General features: G+C 38.9%; 3 protein-coding genes across 10 annotated transcripts in view; 1 reads left to right on the top strand and 2 right to left on the bottom strand.

The window, feature by feature from the left end:
* LOC131334517 (uncharacterized) overlaps positions 1–6,840 on the bottom strand; it is a 32,036-nt gene extending 25,196 nt beyond the window's left edge. For 3 of the 8 annotated variants that reach the window (XR_009202197.1, XR_009202198.1, XM_058369563.1), the window contains exons 1-4: positions 6,557–6,839; positions 1,771–1,907; positions 1,547–1,689; positions 476–621 (exon numbers count right to left, since the gene is read on the bottom strand). Coding sequence is in view for 5 of the 8 variants with exons in the window: in XM_058369563.1 (XP_058225546.1) it covers positions 476–621; positions 1,547–1,689; positions 1,771–1,907; positions 6,557–6,689 (559 nt within the window). In the remaining 3 variants the exon portion in view is untranslated. Of the gene's footprint in view, positions 1–475; positions 622–1,546; positions 1,690–1,770; positions 1,908–6,556 lie in introns of all 8 variants that reach the window. The other 5 variants (XR_009202199.1, XM_058369564.1, XM_058369561.1 and 2 more) reach the window with 3 other exon arrangements.
* A 1,548-nt stretch (positions 6,841–8,388) lies between these two features.
* Positions 8,389–10,652, bottom strand: LOC131332826 (uncharacterized). The gene is made up of 2 exons (XM_058367128.1): positions 10,613–10,652; positions 8,389–9,383 (listed from the first exon to the last, which is right to left on the bottom strand). The coding sequence occupies exons 1-2, from the start codon at positions 10,650–10,652 to the stop codon at positions 8,389–8,391; spliced, it is 1,035 nt and encodes a 344-aa protein (XP_058223111.1).
* A 5,199-nt stretch (positions 10,653–15,851) lies between these two features.
* Positions 15,852–16,893, top strand: LOC131334518 (uncharacterized). The gene is made up of 2 exons (XM_058369565.1): positions 15,852–16,283; positions 16,373–16,893. The coding sequence occupies exons 1-2, from the start codon at positions 15,886–15,888 to the stop codon at positions 16,464–16,466; spliced, it is 492 nt and encodes a 163-aa protein (XP_058225548.1). The 5' UTR covers positions 15,852–15,885; the 3' UTR covers positions 16,467–16,893.
* The last annotated feature ends 4,626 nt before the right edge of the window (positions 16,894–21,519 follow it).

The following is a 21,519-nucleotide window of genomic DNA, read 5'->3' on the forward strand; positions in this document are numbered from 1 at the left end:
ATTTCATTTTCATGTTTTTGGCTATGAGGCATTGAAACTTTCTTTAACTTTCTTAACTCCTGTATTTCCGAAATGTTGGGCCGTAGTGCCTCATGATGTAATATTCTTAAACTTTTGGAGCTGGAACTGTAACCTAATGAACATGAAATGGTAAACTCTTTTGGGTTCATGGAATATTGTTGTGAGGATTTTATTTAAGTAAAGTTATTTTATTTATGTTTAAAATCGAGGGCGCGACATGGAACATATTCAACAAAATAACATCATAAATTAGAGAAAAACCAAAAATAGAAGAGAATCAAAGCCAACGAAATGAAGGCAAGAAACATCATTGACTACAAATCATCTTCTGCCTAAGTGAGGCGCTAATCAAGCAAGTGAAACATTACAATACAATCCAGACAGCAGACCCTTTGGCGGATCAAAACACCATGTACGTAAATTTTGCTCACAGCTTAGCGAAAATACAACATACCACTTCCCACATTTCCATACAGGTATAGTCCTTTTGGAGCAGGAGGAGCAGTTGGACGGCGACCAATTAGTGAATCTAATTTCCTCTCCCGATTAAGATATGAAACCCATTTTCCCACTCCCGGTTCTACATTTTCAGGCTTTGTCCTGGGTGAAATGGAGATCAGTACAGGCAGTAACTTGAAGAAACAAAAATATGATTACCAAAAACATAAACATGTGAAAGTAACTGTCCACAAAGTAGAACCACCTCATACCAGAAGTAAGAAAGAACCAGCATAGTTTTATTGGGCTCCCAACAACAGCACAATATTGAATGTAAACAGTTCTATTTACGGTTCGGTTTCTGTAGAAGATCTCTTGAGAGAGTGAGGGAGGAATAGCCAACAAGCAGGACTTCTAAGAACCATTGAAATCGACATGGAACACAGGCACCACATCACACGTATAAGCTGAGTTGCTGAGTCAGCAATATTCATCGAAATCTTAAGAACACATCAATGCATTTATATTATTCATATGTCATCAGTAGTTTGGTAAGATATTGTTTTCCACGTTCTACATGCTAGAGAAGAAGAGAAGAAGTGGGAACAACAAGTCCTAATATTTTCTTAACAAAGTTATTTGCTCAGAAGATTGAAAGTTTTGGTCAATTGTGTTTTCTATGTTAAAAAGTCTAACGAGCAACATTAAACCTTATTAGCAACTGAAAAGGACTATTCGGACCGCTTAAACAGTGAAACACAAATATTACTAACAAAATATATTGGTACCATACCTTAATATCAGTTAAAAATGCTTGTTGTACATAACGTGTTGAACCAAAAACAAGATCGAGAATTTACAAACAGTAATAAACGAACTAATCCCCAGAGTTCAAAGTTGTACTTCTTTTTCTTTTGTAGGTAATAATGTTATGGACAATGACACGACAGCCGCAGTAAATAATAGCAAAACTAAAACGAAGCTTTTAATAAGCCCCGGGAAAGAGAAATTGTACCAAGCAGCAATTTTCAGTGGGTTGCCAAAACAGAAAAACTTTACTAAGAAAATGCTGAAACTTTTGCCTCACCGGGACATCCATCTCTCAACAAATCTACTCCGATGCTTGTTTACTGATGAAAATACTCCCCCCTTCTGTTTACCCTCAGCTTCCTCTGTCAAAAGCCTGCGACGTTCATTTTCCCGGGTTTCTTCCCACTTGGATAGGTTTAACTGTAATAAGTGTACAAAAGATGCACATCGTAAGTGAACTGTAGATTGGAGAAAGAGAACAAGGAAGTTGTTTAATCTCACATGATATTCTTCCATATCGTTCTCATATTGCTCTAACCTCCCAAGAAGATTGTCCAGCTCTAGAACCACCTTTTCCTGGTGAGGATCATGTTGTAGTTTCCCTTGCTCAACAAGATCCTTATACCGTGTATATGGTCCTAAAGGAACAAAAGTAGATAACCATTTAGCTCCAGCAGCAAGGAAGGAACACCAAATAATTCGTGATTACAATCAGTGCATCAACTCTTATCTACAAATCATGGGCTGAAACTGTGCACTTCAGATGTTGTAGTGCTCTGCCTAACAAATAACAAAAGAATAATAATTCCTAAGTCACTGCAACTAAGAAAGTAGTGATCCGGTAAATAGTTTGCAAGCATGCATATGCAGTAGGCGAAAAACAGTCCATGATTGTTTTTTCAGCCTTTTTAATTTTGGGTACAACTCTGGTATGTGTTTGTTTTCTTTTCTTTCATTATGATGTACTAAACGCTGGATATTTTATCATTTTTGTGCAACCCTAATTTACTTCCTTTTCATTATGATGTACTAAATGCTGGATATTTTATCATTTTTGTGCAACCCTAATTTACTTCCTTTTCTTTGTTATGATCTGCCATATACTTTCATCCTTTTATGCCTCATTTTTTTATTTGTTCTACTAAATCTCAATCTTGTAAAATATTGTCAATATAAGAGAAAAATAAATCTACTCTGCACAGGAACACGTGAAGTTTAATTTCAACACGTCGAAGTGGGGCATTTGTGTGAACAAAAAAGACCATACTCCTCTTTGGTGTTGCATTACAAAAATCCCCAAAACAGAAAAAGAATAAAAAAATTACCAAATTTAGAGCCAAATTATTAAAATTTGAGAACAAAAAGTTCTATAATGGAGTCAAGACATATTTGGGTAAATTTTCTGAGAAGAGGATGAGAAGGACCCAAGAATGAACTAGATGTCTTATGCCTTGTTCATTTGGAGGTTTGAGGGAGGTTTTTTAAAGTGATGAGTGGAGAGATATATAGAGAGAAAATGTATTGGACACCATGCCCAGAGATTTTGAATCCCCCAAACAAACAAGGTACTAATACTTGTTGGATCAAGACGAATTACCGTTGGATTAATGGTATGATGTTAATTGTTGTTAACTTGTTACAACTCTTTTTTTTTATAAGTATTAATTGATGTTACAACTGCTATAAAAGTTTTCTTGATGTGTAACATAGTGTGTGTGCACCTGTGTGTGAGTGTATTAGATATTTTCTTCCCTCCTACTTTTGGGGTGTTGCCTATGGATGATTAAAAAGAAGAAAACAAATTGCCCATGAACCTTTACCTCTCAGTGAGAAACAAGAGTTCTAGCCCACTAAGCTAGTCCCGGTTAGTTATTCAGGAAACAATGTTGCAGATATACCTGGTGGCATTATTGTGTTCCTTAAAAGGGTTTTCCAACTTTTTCTACATGGCCGTGACCATAGTATAATCGTATAACTAACCTTTGCTTCATACGGTATTCCATAGAACCAACTAACACTTGTTTCCACATATAAATACCTTGATAAACTCCATTGATTTCCTAAATTACCTGCTAAAATATGCTTAAACACCTCACCCTCAAATGAAGATGTCTCCGACGCTACTCTCCCGGTAAGAACCCATTTTTGTATTGTGATTTTTTTGGGGGACTAATAACCAAGATTCAGTCATACAAATTATTGAAACTCTCATCTTCAAGCTATGTTACATGGACTCAAGCATATGTATCAGGAACGGGTATGCACCTACGTGTTGGCTTCATCTAATTCTTCCCATGTTACTACTTTTTTTGTTCAATCGTATAACTTATATAACTTAATTATCCTAATGTAAATTGTTACAAAAGCGATAGACCCTTTCAAGCTTAACAAAAGAGGTCTGTGCATAATTTAACCAAACATGAATAATGTTTCTTAAGTGAATATCCAACTAAAAGCTATCGAAACTGTTTACACCCAATTTTGGCCAAAATTGAAATAGTGGACCAAAAGGTGCTATTGGGCCATAAGCATATTTTAATATGGGTTGCTTGCCATTGGGCCGAATTAAATTTAACTGGGCCATAGTGAAATAAGGTAACCGAACAAAAGCTGGGATTAATGGGCTATATTAATATTCAGGATTGGGCCTAATTAATGCCCAAAATTTCATTATCATGAACCCGGGCCCAACCCAGTTTTCTTTGTTGGTCGAGAGGTTTTGCTTAGCCTATCCAGAAGCCCAGATTCCCAAATTCACATTCCATTAGGGATGGCAATTTGAACCGAACCGATGGGTACCCGAACCATAACCGAAAAATTCTCCGTGGGTGCGGATATGGTAGAGGATGTGAGATACCCGAACAGGTTTGGTTCAGTTATGGTTCAACAGATCCCCGAACCGAACCGAAATAATGAAATTACAAAAATACCCTTTATATATATATGGTATCACGTCTAGGGTTAAAGACAAAAGCACAGCCGCAGTCACTCCCTTCTCTCATTCTTCTCTCGCAAGTTTTGAGAGAGAACTGAACCCATTTCTCTCTCTCTCTCTCTCAACAAATCTGCTGAAGATTAAGAGTATTAACCACTCGACAGCCTTCAGACATCGATTCTCTTCGGAAGGACAAGCCCCCACTCGATTCTCCATTCGTCTGCCATCTGTGTGTGTATGTGTGTGTGTTCATCTCCCTTTATCTCACTCTCTCTCTCTCTCCCTGTGTCTCTCTCCCACACACACAACCTGTTGATGTTAATTCAGATTTTTTTTTTTGCTCATACGTTCTTTTTGGATTTTGCTCCTATAGTTAGCCGATGAAGAGGAAATCAAGAGAAAAACAAAGGAGCTTGTTCCAAGAGTTCAACCCATGCCCTATTTTGACAAGCCTTTCATTTCTAGAAAACAATATACAGCTTTCTTATCGACAATAGATACATCATTTCTAAAATCTTCTGCGCTACCATGGAGTTTTAGTTTCAGTTTGTATGGTGTTCGCTGTTCGGAAAAGTAGATCTCAGTCACATAGATTCAGTTTTGTTTTCATGGAGTAGATCTCAACTTTGTTCAGTTTTATTTCAGTTACCCAATCGGTTCGGGGATTACCCGAACCCCGTTTGGTTCGGTTATGGTTCCTTTCTCTTCTCCCCGTTCGGGTATCGGAGCGGATATGGGTAGCCTTTCGGTTTCAGGGATTGGGTATGGAAATCCCCATATCCGTCCCCAATGCCCCGAATGCCATCCCTACATTCCATGGTTGAGCCCATGGCTAAGCTTGTTAGGCCCAAGATAGAGGCCAAGACGTTGTTGGGCTATTGGGCCCATTAGGAGGTCCAAATCAATTAAAACCCATGTTAGGGCCCAATTTCAGGAGTTTCCAAAAAAGGTGTGATGGAAGGAGCATGGAATAAGGGCTTCAAGAGCCTACACAGCCAAAATTCTTCGAGATGAAGCAAGGCCTAGGACACGTGGCATCCATGCAAGCCACCAAAGCGGCTTGATCAGGCCAGAAGCTGCTTGGTACGCAGCTTAGTCAAGACTTGAAGAAGCAGCTCAACAATAAGCTAGGCGAAAGGAGGGATCAAGTCCCAATAAATTCATTTTGTCCTAGATCTTCAGGTATAAGGAACCTATTCTAAAATGTTAAGGGGCCCACAAGAGGAGACTTAAAGCTAGTAAAAATAGCTTTTGGTCCATGATTCTTGCAAAAGTATTTCGGCCTTTAACCTTGGTGGGCCCAAGGTTCAACTTTTAGCAATTTTCTAGGCCCGGAAGCAGCTGCAAGCAGCTTGGAAGCCTAGAAGGTTCTCTCAAAGGCAGCTGAAATTCCTTTTTTCAGCAATTTCCCATGCATGCAAGCAGTTCTAAGGCCTGGAAATTTTGCAGCCGTTTTCTTGGGGTAAAGAGCAAGGGAGAGGACACTTGGCAGCCATGCATGAAGACAGCCCAAGCAACTTAAGGCCTGGAGCTTCTACCTATAAATATCAGAATGGGCAACCTTAGAAAGGGTCCACGACCATCAAGCACAGCGCTAACTCGAATTATCTTTCAATTATCATTTACTTTTCAGTCCAAACTATCCTAGCCTAGTTTTATTTCATCTCCTTGTACCCAAACTTCGTTAAACCGTTTATGAAGTTCACTTAAATTTCGTTTTATCTTTTCTCTTTCTATTTTCCACGACGGTTGGGAAATTTGAAGTCATTTTTCATTAAAGGCAAACCACGAACCACATATGGCCTTACCCCTTAGGTCATACACAATCATCATGTACGAAGTCAGATTTGAGGCACGCAGGCCTTAAACACAAATTTGGACTGCAATCCAGTCCTGGCACGCTCATGACAGAGAAAAACGTGCACGTCTTGCAGTTTACTAATTTTGCTCTTTTTGAGGAAAACAGAAACACATCACACAATTCATACATTTCGAAGAGTCCATAAATGCGTAAAATGAGAATAACTAATCAAAAAAGGGTAATAAGAAAAAATATAATCCTAAACAACAACAACCAGAAAATTCAAACAAGAAAAAACACGAAAAAAAACAGTCCTAAACAAGCAAGAGCACTAATCCTGATCCATTGCCTTGACAGTCTCAAGACTCTCAACAACTAAAAACCAAACAGAACACTAGGCCTCAGTAAGAATTTGAATCAATTTAACCAACATAAGGACCAAATAAAAAGGCAAAGAAAATACGAAATCAAATGAAAACAAATACGAAATCAAATGAAAACAATGCGTATAGCACATATACAGAGGCGTGCATATATAGAAAAAAACTGACCTAGACGCCCAGAGAGAGAAGGGGGAGGTAGATCAGAGTGAAAGCGAAGCACATTGATTTGGTATTCAGATGTTCTACGAGCGTGCGTTAGGGAACGGGAGAGGACCGAAGAGATTAAGGAGAATCCTCTCATTCTTTGTACCTGTATGAGATTTTTCGATCGAAAATGGAGGTTCGTCAGAGATCAAATGAGTATACGGAGTACCGCCAATCGCGACTTGTACCAGAAAGTGAAGCAGGCAATGATGCGGCCGGGACATAGTGTCATGATGACGTGGCCATCCGATGGACCGGATACCTCTTTCTTGTGAAATTAAAAGCAGAGGGTCGCGTCACAACAGGATCGAAAAAGAGTAGTGCTAGCTGCACCGACGGTTTCCGTAGGGAAATCGTACGGACGGCCGTCTCCGGCCACCGGAAGGTCGATCCGAGCCGTTCAAAAATTTTTAAAAAAAAATCGAGGGACCCATCGTGAATATACATATATACACGAAAAAATGGTGCTCGGATCAAGCACCTTACACACCTCGTATGCCTTTGATTTCTGCGTTGGGCCCCTTGGTTTTTTTTTTTTTAATTTTTGGACGGCTCGGATCGGCCGTCCGGTGGCCGGAGACTGCCGCTCGCGGCGGTCGGTACGGTTTCCCTACATTTTGGTCGGTACACATAGGACTTCGCATCGAAAAAGCAGGCAACCGACCAGGGAGAGAGTTTTTGGCCGAAATGGCCCTAAATTGTAATCAGACTGGGAGAATACCCATCTTTCTAAACGTTTTGTAAAAATATGTCATCGCTCCTTTTCAAAAGGCGTTATAGCGGTTAGGCGCCACGTGGCCGCCACGTAGATAGCTCCTTTTGAAAAAGAGCTATAATTTAAACCATAATTGTTCCTTTTAAAAAGGAGCTATCATTCGAACCCTAATAGCGCCTTTTGAAAAGGAGCTATAATTTTAACTAGTAACGCCTTTTGAAAATGGGCTATATATAATTCTAACCCCAAAAACACCGACGTTAGTTATCTCAAATTTTGAAACACAAAGTGTGAGAATTTGTAGTATTATCCAAAGAAATAGACTGGCCATAAAGATATTAAAAAATTTTACGATTGTGTTAAAAAAAATTAGAATTATTTTTAATTTAGAAAAGATTGGATATAAAAGAGTTGAGTGATATGATATAGAAATTTCCAAATTAACTTCCCCAAGAAACAAGAGAGGAAGAGCCCAAATTGGCGATTTGAATGTGGTACATAGTTAGAGGGAGGAGTGGTTGATTATTAGTTGTTTGTTGATTATGTAATTTGTTTACAAATATGTATGGTGGGATATTCTAGCTAGTGTGAGAGAGAAACCCCAGAAAGAGGAAGAAGAGTTAGAGAGAGAAACCCACTACATGGGTTTGTTCTTACAGAGTGACATATATTGTTGTAGTATGATTGTTTGTAAGTACTATTAATTTTTCTCTCCCACGATCACCAAGTGAATGAATTTGCTCTCTCTTGAATTTGCTTTCTCTTAAACCTAACCTAAGTACTTAACTTATTGAACAAATTCAACTAGTGAAACATGTCCGGATAAATAATTGATTAACATAAAAGACTTGTTGAGTACAAACTTTTTATATAAAAACATCATTTCACATGATATGTAATTTGAATTTCATTTTCCGCATCTTCTCTTGTTGTGACCCTGTTGACCACACTTTGAGCATGTCTGTGGCGGTTGGTGCTCAATCAAATCATCCATCTCATTTCGGATTCGATTCACTTTCGGGCGGCCTCGGCCTCAGAGACGTTCTTTGTCTGGAAGAATTCTTGGCCCATCGTATGGCGGCTAGTAGGCTTGGTCAGGCAGTGGATTGAATGAGAGAGATTCATACATGGCAATTGTTGTGTTGACCGTCCAATATTTGCCGAAGTAATCAAGAGGGTCAATATGCATTTTGTTGCAAACCACAATAACGTGCGAACAGGGTATTTTCCACAATTGAATCTTATTGCAAGTGCACGTCTTGTTAGTCAAATCAACTGTGTGTTTGTTATTTCCTTTGTATGGGCTTGTTCGATTGATTGGTGTATGTACCTCGAACAAGCCTGCGGCCCGATTGAACACAATGATATTGTGTCCCACTGCGTTTTCCCTCCAATGATCGTACTTTTTCTTTGCATATAAGCTGAAATGATTCCCTTTCGCTTTTGTATCCATTGACTTTACCAGCCTATCGTCAAAGTACTCCACACATTTGTAGAAGGTAAACATAACAGTTGCCATGATCGGGAGGTGTCTGGCTTCTTTTACGACCCCATTGAAGCTCTCAAAGTAATTGGTAGTTTCGCTGCCGTACCGCCTACCTCCATCGTATGCAAACGTCCATTGTTTTTTGTTGAGCAGGTTAAGTTCTTGATAGATACGTTCGTTGGCGAACCTTTTCAATCGGGTTAGTTTGGTCTTGAACTTTTTCTTTTGACATTCCATTGCGCAGACTTTGACTTCTTTTCCCACTAATATTCCAAATCGACGATGATAGTTTGATCCCAAGAGACGGAGACAATAACGATGGTAAGCATGTGGGGGCCTCCAATCATATGCAGAATCATCTTCCAGCCATGACATGAGGGCGGAGTGCCTGTCTAAAATGAGACACAAGCCTTGTCGTTTGGTTACGAAGTGTCCTATGCAAGTGAGGAACCATTCCCAATTGTCCTTATCCTCATGTTCGACTATGGCAAATGCAATCGGCATTATTTGGTTCTCAGCATCTTGAGTGACTGCAACAAGTAACGTCCCTTTGTACCTTCCCGTGAGGAAGGTTCCATCAACAAAAATTACTGGCCAAAAACGAAAATTTCATAAAAGCATTAAGACAAGTTGCATCTTGAAAATTACCTATTGAGCCGAACCCTAGTATACACATACATATATACATATACATATACACATACACGAGACAAGGAAGATGGAGAGAGAGAGAGAGAGACTTACTGTGAGTGACAATAAAGGGTGGAGAGCACGCCGGAGATGAGAGAGCACGCCGGAGGAGGATGGCGGCTGGAGGAGATCGCGCACCTTAGGAGGTCGCGATCGACGTGGAGTGAGAAAGAGAAAAATCAGATAGGAGGAGAAAAGGAGATGGTTTGATTGAAGTCTGGGTTTTTAACATATCGCTCCTTTCCAAAAGGAGCTTTAACCTATAGCTCCTTTCCAAAAGGAGCTATAATACTTACAACGTGCCTTATAAATCTGACTTGGACTCTTTGCCACATAGGAAATCTATAACGCCTTTTGAAAAGGAGCGATGGCATATTTTTACAAAACGTTTAGAAAGATGGGTATTCTCCCAATTTGATTACAATTTATGGCCATTTCGGCCAAAAACTCCCAGCGAGACGTGGGAACCGACGGCGACGGGGCCTACTCTCGGTCCCAATAATTCTAGTCATTTAATAATTTTAAAAAAAAAATTCGAGGGGCCTGACTAAAATCAGCTGAGTCTAATATATTTTAGGCCTCATTTAGCTTTAAAAGTGGAACAAAAGTGGGACAGTAACTTTTTTTTATTAAAAAAATAATTGTATTTGTTAGTTTTGCGTCAAACTTTTGTGACTTATTATTCATCTTGACGACAAAAATCAAAAAAGTAAAAAAATTTAATCAAAACTCATAATTTTATTCAAAAAGACAAGAATAAGTAAAAAAAATGACTTAATGACTTATTTTTGTTTTTATTCAAAATTTTAGGAGTTTCGATCAATATTTTTTCCCTTTCCGATTTCTCGTAACAAATGCAAAAAAAAATTGAATAACAACAAAAAAATAAGTCACCGACCCGATTATGTCGGTAGCCTTTTTCCAACCCACACGGCTGGTAAAACCGTACGCGAAACCGATTCTATACTTTGGGTTGGATCGGACGGGTTGATCGGTTTGGGCTACAACTGGAGTATAATCACAGAATCAGTCACCAACTCACACAAAAAACACCCAAAACAAATTGCAAGAGAGAGAGAGGCAGAGAGGGAGAGGGAGACATCCATTCCGATAGAAGTGTGAGATTTACCAATTTCGGGATTTGGAGATGGTGCAGTGGACGCCGGCATCGCGAGAGAGAGAGAGCGGGATAGAGAGAGACGGTGGTGCGGCGTCGGAGGCTCACGATGGAGGTGTGGGATTGTGTGGCAGCGACATCATTTTTAGAGCTGGAGTGTATTGGTTTTGAACGTGTGTTGGTTCCCCTTTTATACCTAGAGCAGGCACGTATATTAAATGGTCGGGTTGGGACCGACGGGTAGAACCCATAACCCAAACCCGAACCCAAAATAGTTTTTGGAATGGAAATCAAACCACACCGACTGAAGTAGTGGTTCAAGCCCGTCCGGAACCCTTTGGGACGGGGCGGCATTGCGGGTTTTTTCTCACCCCTTATTTAGGTGTTCGATCCAATTTTTTAATTTTTTTACGGATCCAAATTTTGAATGAAAAATTGAAAGAATGAATCGAGCACCTACACATTAAATTAAGCTGATTTTTCACAAGCTCACTGGTTTATTTTTTTTTTAAATTATTGAACGGCGAGCACCCCTGCGAAGGAGTACGGAGTGGGCTCCACACAGCCGTCGATACGCACCATTCGTGATCCTCATCAGTTTCCGTAGCAAGATTTAGGATCCAGTTCTTTTGCAGGCAGCAGAAATCGAGTTGTTCGGGTCACAAGTCACAACTACAGTCAAGCTCCATTAAGGGCTGTTGGGAATTTTTTGTGTCATAATTCATATTTTTTTGCGTTTGTCGGTTTTGTGCCTAATTTTTGTAAATTATTGATTCATCTCTGTCATAAAAGGATTGAAAAGGTAAAAAATTATGACTTTTACCCAAATATTTTTTTAAATATCCAAAATAAAGTCAAAAAACTAGCTTGGGTCTATTGAGTTCTCTATCGTTGCATCTTCTACCAAGCTCACTCTAAAATGAAAAATGGATGTTACATATTGGGGAGATTTTGTAACTTAGGCCATCCACAGTAGTATAATAAAAAACGAATAACAAAAAATTGACACATCAGCTTTTGATTATTCACTTAAAAGGTTGTTAAGCTTAACAATGTTAAGCTTCACAATGGTTACTTCTAATCCATAACCAAAATAAGGGTCCGCTACAATTTCACTTACTCTCCCCCCCCGGTTTTCCGCCATTCACTTTCCTCCATTTACGTTTATTTTGGGCAAAAATATATCAATTCTCTCTCTTAATTTTGGAAAAAAATCAGTGACTTTCTTCCCTCCTATTATGAATTTTGTTGGGGGAAAAAAATAAAAATGGGAAGGAAGAGTGAAATATTTTAATCCAGCAACGACGGGTTGAATTGTAGATGATCGAGATATATGAGCTTCACTTTTTTAGGGAAAGAAAGAGAAATAGTTTGTGGGTGAAGTGAAGAATATATAGAATAGGCGAAGAAGAAAAGAAGAAAATACCAATTGAAACATACATGTATACAAATTTTGGAACTAGTTAACTTATGTGATGTAGGGTCCACAAATTTTGATTATTGGAAAAGATTGCTAGTTTTGGTTATCCAAAGCCCAAAATTTAATTATTTCTAAAGATGTTGCTAAGTTTGATTATACTATTGTGAGCCATCTTTTAAACCAACATTGTTAACTTTAAAAACAAATTGGTTTTTGATTATACCACTGTGGATGCCCTTATGGCCTAATTTCTTAACTTTTTGTATTTTAAGAGAGAATTTTGGATTGACTCATCGTATTTTTTTATAAATTTGGTCTTCAAAATTACTTTTGGGTTTCCAAGAATGGAGATTATACCTTTATTTTGGAGATCAAATTTTTGAAATAGACAATGAATACCTCTAAGATTCCTCAATAGAGTATAAAAAGTTAAAAAAGAAGAAGAATAAATTATAAAAAATTGGTGGGAGGTCCACTATAGCATGTTTGTAACTCATCAAGTCCACCTCCTAAGTTTGTAACCCACTAGATCCACTCAAACAAGGGCCTTGTTTGGTTAAGGAAAAAAATTGTATTGTTATTCTTCTTCATTTTTTTTTGTTAACCAAACTAGGCCCTTATCAAGCCAAAAAAGAATTAATACAAGACAAAAATGCCCTTGCAGGTATTTTTTTATTTTTTTGGAATTTTGACAACTCTCTCTACATTCTAGATTTTACCCACTCTGTCACTGCATAAATAATATTATATGTTCAGGTCTGTTAGGCCGATGCGCGGACTAATTTATATAAGATTGTCTGTGGTTATATATGATTTTGGTTACGATCGCCATCTCTCTCTCCCTCTCTCTCTTTATATATATATAGACACACACAGTGGGCTTCTTATAGGGGATCCCCTATATTACTTATGTAAGGACTTCTAATCTGGGTCCTTAGATCTCATCCAAGGGCTGAGAAAAAAGAAGCCAATTCGCGGGTTAAATGAGGTCCATATTGGTCACGGGTCCGAGTAAAAATGCCTTCGCGGGTCGCTGAAAATTCAAAACCCTCCTTTTCCCAGCCTTTCTCTTCTTCTGTCTCTCCTTGAATCTCTCTCTCTCTCACATAATCTCTCAAAAACCCTAATTTTTTGGACAGAGTGACGAACGATGATTGAACGACTGACATTCGCGTGACCCGCGTACGACTACTATCTCTCTCTCTCTTTGATTCTCCATCTTTAAACCCAAAAACTAGGGTTCAAAACATTGGGGAAATTTTTCAGATTTTGGGTGTTCATTTCCCCTCATTCGATTTTCTTAGAAATCTGTAATTTTGTCTTTGTAATCTCTGGTTCGATTTGCTTAGGAAGTCGAGTTAGGGTTAGGTTTTGGATTTGTGTAATTTTTTGGATTTATATAACAAATTGGTGAATTTGCAGTGTACATGGACAACCTACGAGAAGGAGCCGACAATATTCCACCACTGACTGAGCAACAACCAAGGTCTCTCGCTCGCTCTCTCTCTCTCTCTCTCTCAAATTACAGTCACAAATTAAGATTCGCAAAAACAAGGGAAATTTATAGAAATGGTCCTCCTAGTTTCATCCGAGTCTCATTTTCGTCCTCCAAGTATGAATCGTAACTCTTTTGACCTTCAAGTTTAGTTTTCGTACCAAGTTGGTCCAATTGATAATATCTGTCAGCCAAATTGGACGAAAAAAATCAGATTGAGGGCAGACATTATCAATTGGACCAACTTGGTACGTATTGCAATGTCCAAACTGCGATCAATCTAATTTTTTTCGTCCATTTTGTCTGATAGAAGTTATCAATTGGACCAATTTGGTACAAAAACCAAACTTGAAGGTCAAAAGAGTTGCAATTGATACTTGAAGGACGAAAATGAAACTCGGATGAAACTAGGAGGACCATTTCTATAAATTTCCCCAAAAACAATGCCTCTCTCTCTCAAATTACAGTCACAAATTAGGATTCGCAAAAACAATGCCGATTTTTTTTGAATGCTGATTTTTTTTTTCACTGTATGTGAAATTTTTTATTTTTAATTGTTTTCTCTTTTGCATTCTAGAATGCAGTGTTTGGATGATATAAACATATTCTCACCTTTAGCATCGATCCCGTGTGAATCATCTGCTAATTCTTCTCAAATACTTTACACTCCTCAAGTTAAGATTGACCTAATACTGAAAATCAACCAAGAGTTTGACAATTTAGATTATATTTGGAAATTTTACAACAATTATGGTAAAGAAGGTCGATTTGGTACGCGAGCGAGTTCTAGCAAGAGGAATAGGGATTATGAAGTCATTAGGAAGGAGTACGTTTGTTGCAAAGAAGGGGTGAAGAGGGTCCAAAAAACTAGTGAACCCATTACACGGCGTCGGGGGGACAGTAGAGAGAATTGTGGGGCAAAATTGTCTATTGTGAGAACCAGTCAAGTGGAAAATTTGTTGTCTCCCAATTTGTCGAGGGTCATAACCACCCTCTTGCGTCTCCAAGGAGGACACATTTATTTCGATCTCATCGTAAAGTGTCAGCTGCCAAAAAGGCTTTAATAGAACAACCATCAATTGCAAATGTGCGAACCTGCCAACAAATGAGTATTTTCGAGTTACAATCCGAAGGTACACAAAATGTTGGAGTTTTACAAGAAGATCTTGATAATTTTAAAAGGGATATGAGGAAAATGTTAGCCGGACAAGACGCCAATATGTTGTATGAGCATTTCCAAATTGAACAACAAAAGAATGCAGGTTTTATGTATACAATGGAGAAAGATGATGAGGGGAGGATGACTCATTGTTTTTGGGCAGATGCCACCTCTAGAAAATCGTACCAATATTTTGGGGATGTTGTGGTGTTTGATACAACGTACAACACAAAACCAATATGCAATGATCTTTGCACCTATATTAGGGGTTAATCACCACGGGCAGACTACTCTTTTTGGGTGTGGATTCTTAAGTGATGAAACTAGTGATTCTTTTGAGTGGCTTTTCAATGAATTTTTGAAAGCGATGCTAGGAGGCCAGCCCAAAATGATCATAACTGATCAAGATCAGGCAATGACAAAAGCATTTGCTAATGTTCTTCCAAATACGCATCATAGGTATTGCATTTGGCACATTGTGAGTAAATTTTCTGAAAAAATAAGTGCATTATCCTACAAAGAACATTATGATGAGTTCAAAAACTGTATATGGAATTCCGAGACCCCTGAAGAGTTCAAAGCTAAATGGATGGATGTTGTACATAAAGCTAACTTATCGAGCAATGAATGGTTGAAAGGGCTGTACCAAATCCGTGAGAGATGGATTCCTGCGTATATGAAACACATGTTTTTTCGCCTACATGACTAGTAGTCAAAGGGCTAAGATTTCTCATGCATTCTTCAAGAGATATGTGTCTGAAAATAATTCATTATGGGATTTTGTGACACGGTTTGATAGGGCACTTTCAAAGCTACGCCATATTGAGTTGGATATGGATCATAAAGATCTTAATGAGAAGCCTCCATTGAAAACAGTAGCACCCATGGAGTTGACAATGAGTGAGTTGTATACACAGACCATATTTTACAAGTTTCAAGATGAACTACATCAAATTTTGGCGTATGTTGTTACAATGACACATGAGGATGAACACCGTTATTTGTACAATGTTGAGAAGGCAAAGGTGAGCGGTTCAAGGGTTCATCAAATTTTGGTAGAAAAGTCATCAAAACATGCAAGTTGCAGTTGCAAGATGTTTGAAAGTGACGGAATCCCATGTTCGCACTTGTTGGCGTTTTTCAGTAGAATGCAGATTATAGATCTGCCTAATGAGTACATTTTGCGGAGGTGGACTAAATCAGCAAAAGCTATGAGAGTTGAAGATGACTTGGGTGGGTCCGTCAAAGAAATATGCGACACTTCTTTGTTAGAGAGGCGAAATAATCTCTTCCAACTTGCTTCTAACGTAATTGATGACGCCGTATTAACTGAAGATGGAACTCAAATTTTGGAAGAAGCTTTGTGTTCGGTTCAAAAGAAGTTATGTTCCATGAATTTTGGAAGCGAAGATGGCAAAGCAAGTGCTATCCAAGTGTCTATTCCTCATGAACAAAGTTTCAAAGAACCGCTTAAAGTTAGGGCAAAGGGTTGTGGTAAGAGATTGAAGGGAGGAAAAGAGAAGGCGGTCAAGAAGAGTAGGCATTGTAACGGTTGTGGGTTAACCGGACAGTCGCATGACAAAAGGAACTGTCCAAAACTTCAAAACATGTACGTGTATGGTCAATTTAATTTTTTAGTTGTCCTAAATTTAATTCTTTAGTTGTTTGAAATTTTAATTGTTGTCGTTTTTTTCTTAGATCTTCTCAAGATATTAGGTTGAATGATGACGACGACGACGACGACATGGACTTTGTCGATGATTGTAAGTGTTCATTTAAATTAATTCTTTAGTTGTTTGAATTGTAATTCTTGTCTTTTGTTTCTTGTATTGATATTATTATCTATTCGTGTTTCAAGATGGGAGAATTGAGCCTGCTAGAATAGTATTTTGGTTTTGCTGATTGTTAGGAGTATGATCAAAATGGAGTCTTATTTTGGAGAAACTTGCTAGATGGAAATGCAATATTTATGGCGGGTTTTGATCATCAATGTAACTTGGGAGAGACTTGTATTTTTGGTGTAACTTTGGCTTCTTCTTTTTTTTTTTTTGTGAAACTGCATTCATGAGTATTAGCTTTCGTCACTGGGTTCTTTTGTCATTTGATTCCGGGTTTGTAACTGTAGCTTTCGTCATTGAGGTTTTTTTTTTCCTGTAACTGGATACTTGTGCTACTGGACTTGTTTTATGGAATGAGAACATGGGAAAAACCCAAAATGTTGACTCTGGAAAATAGGGGAATGTCTTGATTGTGATTGTGATAGTTTTTTTAGTAATGGCTTTTATGTTGCCGCCATATGTAAAAAAATAGAAGAAAGAGGGGTGGAGTTACTGGATACTAGTGTTTGGAAATGAGAGAAGTTTCATTTTGCTTCTTGGCATGTTTTTCTACCAGCTTAATTACATTACAACCAAATTACAAATCAGGGAGGAGAGAAACATAAACTATCAGAAATTTCACTAACTTTGTTCCTGCTTTGAAGTTAAGTGATGTTTATTGCAAGTACTTCCGATGCAAACCAAGAGAATTTATTTCAAGTTTTCACCATTCAAAACAACAAATACGTTCATTACAATCGTTCAAATTTGTGCTTTAATCTACAGGTATAGTCATTACAATCATCCAAACTTGTATTTAAAATCAAATAGCAAATTTCAATTGAACTCTGTGCTTCTCAACCTTATTCTCGAGATCATCCTTCTTAGCACCAACGACCTCTTGCCCTTCTTCTCGAGCTCATCCTTCTTAGGACCAAGTACCCTGTCCACCTCCTTCCCTTGCTTCAACAACACAAATTGGATTGCATCTGCAGGAAAATATACAACAACTATGACAAAAATATGATAGCAAGCATACTCTGTCAAGAAAAGGAAAAAAAGGAAGTAGCTTGATTCTACAGATAACATGGAAAAAAGCCGAATTAGACAATGGCAGGTGGCGTAGGAGTATACCAAAGACCCTGGTGAATTTCGACCGCCGTCTTTTTCCTAGCAAGTCTAGACTTCCTCCTTTTTCTGGTGTTCCTGTGCAAGACTCCTTTTCTCACCACCTTATCAATAGCAGAATAAGCCTCTGCAATCAACTACTTAAATTAAAGTACTTATGTGGGTTTTGCACCTTTTTTCCTCCGTAGTAACTCTAGTGCTTTCAAAACCCGGAAAAAGAAAAGTAGCGGAAGAAATAAAACCACAGAAGTATGATCACACATTTTGTATGCCATTTCACTATGGATATCCTTTCTTTGTAGTTGGAATAAAGGCAAAGAGAATCAAACTCGAGAAAGATGATGCCTTTCTTTCAGAGGTTCTAATTTATACAACTTAATTATTGGAGGATAAGAACACAATATACAGATTCAAAGCAGAACGATTCCTATCCTTAAGAAAATGCAAGGGGGAAACGAAATTCTCACAGTTTACAACAAGTTAAACAACTCTAGAATTGCTACCCAACAAGAATTAAGAAATAAATTGCTAATGTTGGTCTTTTACTGGTTCAGGACTATGAGAGCACATGCATTCTTACACCAATTCTCTAATTTCTGATAAACACTTCCAATTTTCCAAGCTTTCCATTCCTACTCTAAGCCTTCGACAGTTAATTTCTGCACATGATTCAGTTACCTTCTGTTTCGGCTCCGAAGTGGCTCAAGGACTGGGCAGGCGTGCCAGGACTTGTCGCGTCCAACGTAAAGGACTGAGTGCCCCTTTTCTGACTTCTTAACCGTGAGGGCGATAGTGCTGCGACCTAAGGGCTGGATTGCAGTGAAGGTCCGTGGTTTTGCCTCTATGAGCGAAGACTTAATAATTTCCTAACCGTGTAGGAAAAGAAGTAACAACGTAAGAATAACTTTATTATATCGTAATAATAAAGTTGGGGGTGAAAGAGAGATAGGAATAACTTTATTATGTCGTAATAATAAAGTTGGGGGTAAAAGAGAGATAGGATAACTTTATTATGTCATAATAATAAAGTTGGGGTACAAGAGAGATAGAAATGATGGAAAAATGAGATAATTGCTTCACTAGGAAGGCTTTGGTTTTAAGCATTGAGCTTGATTGGTGTATGAACCATTTTTTCTCCTTGTCTTCTAGTATTTATAGGCAATGTGCTCTACGGTTTTGCATGGGATGGATTTCCTCCCCTTCTCTTGTGATGACAAGTGTCTCGAGTAGCTTCTAGAGCTTGCCAAGTGTCCGAAATAACTACCCATTAACATGTTTAATGGGATCATGGGTGGTTATTTAGGAGTAAACAATATTTACCCACGGGTTAATTTCTGATCATGGGTAGTTAATATGATAATGGGCCTATTTCTCCTCCTTTTCCTATTTCCGTGGGCTATCAAAACCACCAACCATTTGACTTGGTCAAATGGCTTTTTGTAAGACAACAAGCACTCACCCACCTTCCACATTACATGGGAATTCCGGGTAGTGGGCCATTTAATTAAATTAAATGGCTTTTTAATATGTTTAACCCACAAAATCACTTAATAGACTTACAAAAGTCATGGGCCAACTAATTCTTTCTTTCAAATAGGCCCAACAACTCTTAAGCTCGCACCCGAATCAAACTAAAATTAATTGGACCACATCAGTCTTGCATTGGCCCATTAATTTTGGTTTCAACAAATATATTTCTTGGCCCAATTTAATTGAACTTCAATTAAATGGCCGCTCAACGCTAGTCTAGGACTGGGTGCCAAAAACGGGTGTAAATAATGCCTCCTCATGCCTTGATCTTGTTCAAGATCTAGGCTTGTAAATTAGGACAAAGTATAGTTTTTGGCAAAACCAAACAAGTCCTTACCACTGGGTTTGAAAAAACAAAAAATAATCAGGCTTACTTAGCCTAAATATCCTTTTAAATTTTCAAACGCTTAAACTTAAAAAGATAATCAGGCAATAATTATGCATAACAACTTTTCAAGTTTCAGAATATATCCTTTAATTGAGTTTGGACCTCTCCATTTTGAATTGAACCAAATCCCAACAGTCTCCAAGAATACAAGCCCCACCGAAGAGTCCTGTCAACAGCAATAATTATCACCTCCCTAGGCCTAGGGGACACGTGTCAACACTCCAGGCTTGCATTGGCTTGCATGCAGTCTTTTCAGCCTTCAGGACTTCTTTGGGTCAATCAAGAGTGCAACTCTTGGGTTAACTCTTCTATTTTGATCAAGGAGAGAGAGAGAAATAACGGTACCTCTTGAATCTTGTACCATCCCTCATAAAAACCCCACTCTTGAACTTTCATTCTCTCTCTACATCCTTTATGTTTCTTCCTTTCTTGTATGAAGTAAACCCAGAAAAACCCTAGCTTACCATTGTACCCATATTATCCTCTGGTCTACAACAAGGATGGCCACCCACAAAGCCAATGTTCCTCCCCCAAATCCTAAGAGCCGTGTAGTACAGATTCAAAAGATTCTGGTTGAGGAGAAAATAGTGATTACCAGTGACATCTTGGTGGTTGCCAACGCTGATCGAGTTGGGCTCGGCCCTGCCTTTCAATTGGGGTTCCCATCTCAACTCGCCCCCATGTATCCATTGGTGGAAGAAGTCCTTCCCTTCGAATCTCCAAGCCTCGACTGGAGTCGCTTCACCACGGACATACCCAACAGACTTTGGCATAGGCCTGACGCTAAATATGTTGAATGGCTTGATCGAGTGATGGAGGCCAAAGGAGATTTGTGGAGGCAGATTGGAATCAAGGATGCTATTCTTCTTAGCAAATCGCTGATTCGATATGGATAAACATCTCTTCCTCGCCGCCTCTCATTTTTGGTCTGTTACTACGAATTCGTTCCATTTCAAGGTAGGCCTCATGAGTCCCACTCTCCAAGATCTTGCCTTTCTAACGGGCCTCCGTCCCCATGGGGATAGAGGCCAATTATTTTCTGTCACAAAAAACTCCATATTTTGAATACAAAGAGCCCCTGTCCTTCAATCCTTTCATAAACCATTATGCCAAAAAAGGTCCTATTGAGGAGGATGAACACGTAGCTTTCCTCCTACATTGGTTGAACAAATTCATCTTCTGCGTTTCTGCGAATAGGGTTACCAAGGATTTTATTGACTTGGCCTGTGCCCTAGCTTCTGGGCAGAAGCAGGCACTAGGCCCCCTGGTCTTGGCACACTTTTATCGAGGTATGAAAGAGTTGGTAAACAACAAGTTTGTATTTGCCCCTGGTCCACTGTGGATCATTACCCTATGGCTCTGGTCCTACTTCCCTAAGTTTGCTCCCCCTATGAACAAAAATCTAGAACACACCTGCTATGGTCTTCATTACGTTGATGCTTGTGGTCCAAGATATGCATTTGGGATTTACTTCAAGTTTTTCTATCATGAACTGACGGAAATGGGAAAGAACTGGATGCCATTTGCTAGAGATACAGTACCTTGGTGGTTGAAGCATGGGGCATCAGATCCGGGTGATGACTTTGATGATCACTTCGCGATTTGGACAAGTTGCTTGATTTCTCGTGACCTCATGTATGGCATGGCCTTTAGTCCTATGAACTACAAATGTGGTGTTGAATATTACAACGTGGCTCAATTTGCCAGGCAGTTTGGCCTGAGCCAACTTACACCTCTGCCCCCATACCAGTCCTTAAACGAAGACTTTATTGATAGACTAGTGATTCAACCAAGGGAACTAGAAAGAGTGAGGAACACCCTACCAGATCTCAGAAAGAGCTTCAACCTTCACTCCTACGTTAAGCGTACTGATAAGGGCGCCAAGTTTGATAGCTGGTGGGGAGGCTATACAAGAATGCATTTCTTCAATCCATACCTGGAGGTCTTGATCATGCTTCTGCCCAATCCTGCTGGAGCGCCCG

Source organism: Rhododendron vialii, chromosome 7a, assembly GCF_030253575.1.
Source record: "Rhododendron vialii isolate Sample 1 chromosome 7a, ASM3025357v1".
Taxonomy (NCBI): domain Eukaryota; kingdom Viridiplantae; phylum Streptophyta; class Magnoliopsida; order Ericales; family Ericaceae; genus Rhododendron; species Rhododendron vialii.